This window comes from Lycium barbarum, chromosome 5, assembly GCF_019175385.1.
Source record: "Lycium barbarum isolate Lr01 chromosome 5, ASM1917538v2, whole genome shotgun sequence".
Lineage (NCBI taxonomy): Eukaryota > Viridiplantae > Streptophyta > Magnoliopsida > Solanales > Solanaceae > Lycium > Lycium barbarum.
Window position 1 is genome coordinate 34,622,700 of NC_083341.1, and position 9,113 is coordinate 34,631,812.

Sequence of the window (9,113 nt, forward strand, 5' to 3'; positions counted from 1 at the left end):
TTTGAGCCCAAATCCGAACCCAATAACCAACAAATGTTTTTCGGACTAGCCCATTGGCACCCAAATAATAAGCAGCCCATTTTTTTATTCATCAATCCAGCCCACTACCCATTAATAACCAGCCCAATATCATCAGCCCATATCCGCTTAAACCGACCCGGCCCAATCTTTTTTATCTCTTCATTTTCTAAACCTAACCCGAACTTTAGCCGCGCCTCATCTTCTCTCTTCTTTCTCTTTATCTCTCCGACGAAAACAACAAATCCACAGAGCCCTTTCACGGTCACAGGCCATGCATGGCCATTTTGGGGAAGGGAATTAATGGCTCGTCCTTCCCCTATCCGGAGTCAACCGTTGAAAAGAGGGTAAATTTGTTTTCTTCCACTTTCTTCTGCTTTCATATGATTTTCTCCACTTATTAATTCCAAATACGCGCATGTGATTGGTTGTTCAAACATTTTGGAGGGATTTTTCCCTCCATTCCTACATACCTTACAACCATAACGAAGAGGAATTAGGGTTTTCGGGGTTCTATAAAAAAGGAACCCCATCCTATTCCTATGTGTTGAGAGGTATGGGGAATCGGGGTTGAACACACAAAAAATTTCGATTAACAAGCTTTTAAACTTAGTCCTATTTTAATTAAAAATCCAGTTTCCAGTAGAATCTATACCGAGTCAGATTGATTTCCCAGTTTAAATTTTTTTTATTGTGTTTAGGTGTGAAGGATTGCACTCGAAAAGGGTCCGAGCGTCGTTCGCGTTCAAGCGTAGACCTGAGATTCGAGCCCCCGTTCACTGCACCCAAGAAAGGTAATTTTCTTCCTCGTTTTAGTTTTATTTTGTTTCTCCAGCTCTATAAATTTTCATTTTTCATCTAGATTAGTCGCAGTTTCAATTTTTTGTTAGATGTTTAGTTTGATTTCGTTAAGTTCTTTATGTGTGTTAAGCATGAGCTAGGTATTTAGCCACTTATTAACTTTTTTTTTCTTGCTTTCCTGTTGTCTTGGTGAATATGATAAATAATGTATTTATTAGTATTTAGTTTTATGAAGCAATTTTGAGATTTTAAATGGTATTCTCAAGATGTTTGCCCTTAGGTCAGTTAGCATCCTCTTTAGAGCAATGACTGCTTTGCCTTCCCTTTTTGCTAATTCGCCCTATTTTGAATTTTATGTGAGAAATGAATATATGCAACATTTTTGTTAAACATTGTTTCTATGTCGGTTCAATTAAGTTTTGAGTGTGCTTGGTTCAAAGCGTGAATCAATTTGCTTCCTTCATTAATGTTTTTTTTTAGTATCTTTGTATACTTTTCCGAAAATTAGATTTGGGTTTTGAATACTAATTTGAAAGTAGCTTCTGATCAGTTAGCTATCACTATTGCGTTTTACTTGAATTTCATCATGAAACTCTTTTTTTTGCTCCCTTAACAGACTAAAAAAAGTTGCTAGTTGTTGGAAAAAGCTACTTTACATGAGATTTGCTTCTCACCAGTGCATACCCCTGCTCATTTAACGTTCAAGTGATTAATGTAAAATTGGTTTAAACACTCTTACCCTTTTGCTAAATAGTAGTTTTAAAAAAATAATTATGATGTTTCCAAAGATCTGTTTTGGCTAAGCTTTGTGAATACTGGAACAGTAGCATGTGTTAACTTTGTTTGACATATATGACTCAACTTGCATCCATTTTGTTCTTAAGTAGTAAACAAATCTTATCCTGAATTTCACTCTAGTTGTAGGACAAAATAGTTCCCAGATCTGTTGAAATGAGACTGAATACCGGATGGTGTCCAAGTCTAGTACTTTTATTGTTTTCTTTCCCAAATGATAAGTTTCTTTTCAAACATGAAACAATTCAGTTTCTTTCTAAGTTCTAATTTGATAAGTTGGTTTTTAAATTCTCTTAAGACATTTCTAATTGAAATATGAGTTCTGAAATAGTCGATATCTATTCTTAAAAGATAGCTTGACCAGATGTGTATGTTTGTTTCATTCTTTTTTTTTTTAAGTTAATCCCAATGTTCCCTTTTAAGTTGTGGATAATGTCCTTGAGATTTAAACTTTGTTTCGTTAGAGTCTTTAAAAGCTATTTTACTGCCTTAACTTGGACATACTAGTATTCCAATTAGATTACTTCCGTATCCTGGTGGTACTTAAATCCAAATATGTCAGCTAATTACATAAATTTTCTAAAGAAGGTTGTTGCTTATAGCTTTATATTAGAAGTTTGTTTAAACTTAGTTTCTGCCTAAAACAATTGAGCTCTACCATGTTTGAGTCACTGTCCCTTAGGTGGTTTGAAGGATTCGTATTTTTATTTTTCATTATTTTGTTAAATTCATATTTGTGCTTTTTGTTTAGTATTTAGCCACGAGTAACTCGTTAATTTGATAAAGATCAAAGGATGCTCTCTGTTTAGTAGTTAGCTACGAGCAATTTGTTAATTTGAAAAGGGTCAAGTAATGTTAATGCAAGATTGAAAGATTTTTTTAAAAAAACTAACTAACTATGTCATTTTGACGAATTATTGATGTTTGATTAGCTGCTAATTAAGGCATAATCTGTTTTTGATTAATACTCCTTAGCATTATCTCGAAATTTGAAGACTAAGTATGTTTATTTTTGAACCAGCAAGTGCATATTTTTTTTTTTTTTCGGAAAGCTTTTCCTTTAGGCATGTCGTTGCGTTTTGTTCAAAGAAGAGACTTGTTGTGTTCTGCCTGTTCAATCTTGTTTTACTATTTACTTGATGTTTCTATTTATTTCGGCCGGCGCTTTTCTTTATTTTTATTTGAAGTACAGGTTTTGTAAATCTCCACTTTACTTATCCTTTTTCTTTCATTTTATGCATGACCCTCTCGTATGAGTCCGATGGGCTCGTCTTCCTCCCGTATTCGGTGTTGGGCTAAAGCCCAACGTAATATTCCTCTCGAGTGACCCCTATCAGCCGTGCAAAAAAGGGATTTTGGGCCAAAGCCCATACGGCAGAAATATATGGCAGCAGCATTAAAATGGGCCAAATCCATTTAATCATATTTGTTTCCGCGACTTTATTTTCCTTGTGTATTTGATTGCTTGACTAACATTTCGTCTTATTTTTGTTTCTTAGCTTAGATGAATTCTAGCGGAATTAGTGGGGATAGTTTAGGGATAATGGGTAGTTAGAGTTCGAGTTTGCCTTAGAAATAATGTATTTAAAACAATTTAGAACTTATGATATTTGAATTTAGAATACCTTAAAAGATAACGTATTTATTTAAAATAACGCGTTTAAGGTAGTTAAATTTAAATAACGTACTCATTCTATGACATAATTTAAAACAACAACGTATTTAAAGTATTTAAAATAATTTATGATATTTCAATTTAGAATACCTAAAAAATAGCGTACTTATTCTTTGTTTTGTTTTTAATATATATATATATATATAAAATTCTAAACGCATAAGATAAGATTGCCTATAATGCCTCATTCATTTCATTTGAGACTTAATTAGTTAATCCCTTTGTTTAATTATGATGCCCACTAATGTCTTTATATTCATTAAATTCGGCTAGTATTAGGTATTAAACCCATTGTGTTTTCAAATGCAAATCTTTTACTCAATCACTTAATTACTTAAGATGAAATACTTTTTCTTATATTACCCATAAAATATAAAAATATTATTTTTGTCAAAATGCCTTATATTCTCCATTTTTTGAAATCTGGATAATATTTACAAACTATTTTCCTAAACATTTAAAATATTATATCTGTATTTTTTAGTCTTAATTAAATAACCTAAGTTTGACCGGTTAATCATAGTTAACGAATCTTAAAGGATGCCTAACCCCTTCCCTTTAGGATAACCAAGAACCCCTACCTAGAATCACATTAGTTAAGCGGACCATTAATGGAGGTTTAGTTTAGCTTTGCCTTAGTTAATACTTAGGTGTCCTAATTCACCAATAAAATAATTAGGTGGAGACTCCTTAAAAATAAACGAATAGGAATCACCAATATGTTGTACTCCGATTTGACCCGTTTAAAATGAGGTATAACAGCTTGGCGACTCCGGTGAGGACTTTAGGTTCTTAACCATAACAACTTAGGTTAATAATTAGTTTGTTGGATGTTTTGGGTGTTTTCTTCATTTTTGCCTTTATTGTTGCTTTATTTGTTTCGCTATTATGCTTTTAAATGATTATTTTATTATGTGAAATTTGCTATGTAATAATATGTTTTCACTTTCTTTAATTGGCATTCCGCTCATACTTCCTCCACTCCTGGAAAATTCACACAAATTCACACACTTAAAGCGGTTTCGCGGTTCGCGGCCGTGCACTACTAAATCACCCTTTAGTTGGATCGATCTTGTGGATTTAGTCGATCGGTGGTGCAGTTGACAGCCGCGGACTTTCCACTCCCAAGTTGTCCACTTGGGGGAGCCTTGCGTCATAGGGAACCAACTCTTAGTCAGCCTAAGATAGAGCTCAGCCAAAACCCTCTTTAAGGGCATGCATCATACAAACTTAGGAGGCTTAATACCCAAGGTGTATTAAGTCCATTAGTCAACCTCGTCCAAATGTCCGAGTGGGTCTATGACCCCAAGCGACGGTTATCGCGTTATGTGCATTGATTTGAAGGATAAACATGTGTATTATGTGGACCATGTGCTATTTAAATGGGTAATGGGTAGAACTAACCATTTGTGAACGCAGGTAGCCATGAGTCAGCACAATATTTACCCAAGGTTTAGCATGGTCTTAGGCGTTCCTCCTCAACTAAAGGCATGGTGGATCTATTTAGAGGACTACGGACAGCGGGTGGTACGTGGAGCACTAGGACACTTACCGTCTTTAATGGATATCCAGCCATGTAGAGATATCATTGAGGCGACAACTGCGTTTTGGGATGAGAAGAGAGTCGTGTTCAGATTCAGCAACAATGAAATGACTCCATTGTTAGAGGAAATAAGTGGCTATGTAGAAAATGCAGCTTTGTTACATAAGAAGAAAAAATGGCAAAATTGCGGCATGATTATTCCAAAGGAACCTTTACCAAAAGAATTTGTTAACAGTTTCAGATTCAGGAAGGGTAAAGGCGTAGAATGTTTACAAGGGTCTGCGATACCATTTGACTACTTGTATCATAGATTTGGCTATCAACAAAGTTTCACCAATCATCAAGATGAATTCTTCTCGTATGACTCTTGGAAACAAAAACGGTGCTTCGCTTTCGCAGTGTGTTTTTTGGGAACTATGGTGTTCGCTAAAGGAACAACAAGAGATATTCACACCCGACTCATTACTGTAACAGAAGCTCTATTTGGTGGCATTGAAGGAAAATACTACACTTCGGTCCCTATGATCGTAGCAGATATCTATCGAGCGTTAGGACGTTGCAAGCACGGGTACAAGCATTTTGAGGGATGCAACTTGCTTTTACAAATTTGGCTGATAGAACATCTTCAAAAGGTCGACAGGAGTCTAGCATTTCGAAAGCCGACGGGTGAAAATCATATTCTTGGACATGTGCCAGGCGCTATTTTGACTAATAGATCATTTGAAAAGCCAAATTATGTAGAAGGGTGGGTAAGACTTCTTAGCCATTTGAACGATGATTCAATTCAATGGATGTTTGGTTGGTTTCCATCAGAGGGTTTGGTGTTTCGTACGAAGATCGTACCATTCTTAGTTTTGATGGGACTTCGGGGCTTGCAGCCTTATGCCCACTAAGAGTTTTAAGACAATCTGGAAGAAAGCAAAACATACCTTTAGTGGTAGACATGGATCATTATTGAGCCGACTACAAAGAGGGAAAAATTCCTTTTGCAAAAGAAGTTATAAGCATGTGGAAATCGAGGGAAACCATGAAAACAGAGTCAATTGAGCCAAATAGATACCAAGCTGGATGTGATGATAACTATTTGGAGTGGCTGACCGCTAACTTGGAAGGATCAATCAAACCCGACGTTAGTCTGAGAGGACGAATTAAGGATGGAGAAGCAGAAGCACACATCTTACTCCGGCAACTGCGTAAGAAAAATCTTGTCTCTGAAGCCGAGCACCATGCACAACTTGAGGAAAAAGAGAGGGAAACAGAGAAATGGAAGCAGCAGGCACTTAGTTACGAGCAAAGCATGCAAGAGTTAGATACACTTCTAGCTGAGCAAGGAGACACTTGCATCAAAGAAGGCATCAAAATGGGAGGAGTTCTGGCTATGTCATACATTATCCAGAATCGCCGAAAGATCGTTCAATCAATCCAAGCAACCAAGAGGCTCAAGAATGACGAAGGGCCTTCCTCATGTTAATTAGCTTATGAAAGTCAAGTAGTAGTTGTAATAATTTCCTTTGTACCAGGATTTAAATTTTCAAACATTGTATGTTTTGGGGGTCCTCAATTAATAGCACATTGGGATGAAGTATAATTACATGTTTTATCCTGCAGATCCTCGCTAGGCTTACCTCTGGCACAAAAGAGGTCCCATGCATAATAGGTCGCGTTATGATTGCTAGAATTTTCTTTTACTATTTGATTCGTTTGCTATGCAATATGTGCTTCTTTCAACATTATTTGTCAAATGTTTGCATTATTTTATTTAAAGCATCAATCATTTGCACTATACTAACGCAGTTTTCTTCATTTTTGAAGGTTTTCTTTTATTTTTATTTCCCCCAAAAAGGTTGATTTGTGTTGACTGTGAACTGGCAGACTACCCGTACTTCACAAGATCTTACCCTCAACACTCCTCACCATGAACAAAGAATAAGTGCGACAATCCCACCATCCTTTTCGCCTGTTGACTCGCCCGCTCCTCAACCTTTTCCCTCAAACCCTCCGCTTCACACAGTCAATCCAAGCACTACCAATTCACCCCCCATCCCACAACAAACTAGCCTGCAACAAACCATCTCACAACAATCAAATCCACAACAAGCCATCCATCACCGATTAACTCACAACAAGCCATCCCGCAACAAACTAACCTACAACAAACCATCCCGCAACAAAATGAACCGCAACAATCCAACCCACAACAAGTTAACTTCCAACAAGTCAATCCGCTACCTTTCACCACTCCATATATTCCTCAGCCTTCAGTTATCCAAACTACCCTACTTACCCAAAACTACCAAGCAACTCAACACATACCATTGGCACACACCACTAACCATAACACGCAGTATGTGCCACCGGTATATGTAGCAGAAGCTCAACCTTTCACTACCCAATTACAGGCCGCACAGCATCCAGAGGCTGATCCCTATAAGGAGATGGAAAGGGAAGCCAGGTCGAAAGCAGACGAGAATGTGGCAAAGGAGATTTGTAGTCTGAAGGAAGAATTTAGAAGCATCCAAACCCACAAAGGATGTGAAGGACTTGAGTACGAGGATCTGTGTATTCATCTCGACATCGAGCTACCGGCTGGATATAAGGTGCCAAAATTTGATATGTTTGATGGAAAAGGAAATCCTCGGGCTCACTTGAGATCGTACTGTGATAAGCTTGTTGGAGTAGGAAAAGATCAAGCCATTAGGATGAAGCTGTTTATAAGGAGTTTGACAGGAGAAGCACTTGATTGGTACACATGCCAAGATCCGCAGAAATGGCATATTTGGGGAGAGATGGCACAAGAATTCATGGATAGATTCAGGTTTAATACTGAAACTATCCCAGACTGATTCTATTTGATGAAGTTGGAAAGGAAGTCAACAAAAACTTTCAGAGAATATGCTATGCGTTGGAGAGCAGAAGCCGCGAAAATCCAGCCTCCCATGGAGGAGAGTGAGATGATGACGCTCTTTGTACAGTCTTTAAAAGATGCCACATACTATGAAAGACTGATAAGTGTCATCGGACAAAAGTTTTCTTCAGTTATTAGGATGGGAGATTTCATAGAAGAAGGTATCAAGATGGGAAGAATCACAAATCTGGCAGCCTTGCAAGCAACAAATAAGGCAATTCAATCAGATTCAGCTAAGAAGAAGAGGGACGGAGTGTCCGCGGTCATGACCATCCAGGAACATACACCAAACCAGATGTTAACCTACCAATACCCTTCATCCCAACCTTCATATTACAACCAATATACCCAAGCCCCTCAGTCTTATTATCAACCTCCACCCACTCCCTATACTGTTTACCATACCCAGCCAGCATATTACCCACCTTGAGCATCTGCCCACCAAATCCCATCACAATACCAGCCAACTTACTCGCCTCAACCCCAATACCAATCACAAAACCTTCCACAAAACGTACCCAGACCTCGCCCAAACTTTGAAAGAAAGCTAACCAAAACTTACACATTGTTAGCCGAACCCTTAGCCCAATTGTATGAAAGGTTGAGAACCGCAGGGATACTCCAACCAATTCAAGGAAGAGTTCCTAACCCCCTTCCTGGATGGTATGACGGGACCAAACATTGTGCGTATCACTCAGGAGTTGCCGGACATGATACCGAAAACTGCCTTACTCTCAAAGACAAAGTCGAGGCATTAATCAAAGAAGGAGTCATCCAGCTCCAAGGAGCTCCCCCAAATATAAACAACAATCCTCTGCCCAATCATGGTGATGCAAATGTGAACATGATTACCATTGATGAAGATTGTGATTTGGAAGGGACTATTGTATCGGTCAAAAAAGAGGAAAAGGTTGAATCGTAGCCTTTATTGCTCCCGTAATCACAACTCAAATGAGGGCACCAATTGAAGTGGAAGTGCTTACTCCAATGCCCAAGATCAAAGCCTTAGTTGCTCAGGCACCTTCTTTCAACACCAAAGCAGTTCCTTGGAATTATTAGTCTGATGAAAAGAACAAAGCAAAAGGAAAATTGGTTGTAGAAACTGTTGCTGCTGGATTGACTAGATATGGGCGGTGTTATGCCCCCGAAGAGGTAGCACGAGGAGCGACGAGTAAAGAAAACGGCCAAAAGATGGCTGTGACTGAGGCCGAAGTGGAAGAATTCTGGTGGAAGATGCCAACTAAGGAATATTCTGTGGTCGAACAATTAAAGAAAACACCAGCCCAAATTTCCTGATTGGCATTGTTAATGAGTTCTGAAACTCATAGGAACGCTTTAGTGAAGGTACTGAATGAAGCTTATGTTCCAGCTGAAAC

At 38.0% G+C, this 9,113-nt stretch overlaps 1 protein-coding gene across 1 annotated transcript; it reads left to right on the forward strand.

Moving 5' to 3' along the window:
• The first annotated feature begins 216 nt into the window (after positions 1-216).
• LOC132642436 (uncharacterized) lies at positions 217-6,415 on the forward strand. The gene is made up of 3 exons (XM_060359634.1): positions 217-365; positions 720-812; positions 4,709-6,415. Exon 3 carries the CDS (start codon positions 4,715-4,717, stop codon positions 5,723-5,725), a length of 1,011 nt encoding a protein of 336 aa, XP_060215617.1. The 5' UTR covers positions 217-365; positions 720-812; positions 4,709-4,714; the 3' UTR covers positions 5,726-6,415.
• The last annotated feature ends 2,698 nt before the right edge of the window (positions 6,416-9,113 follow it).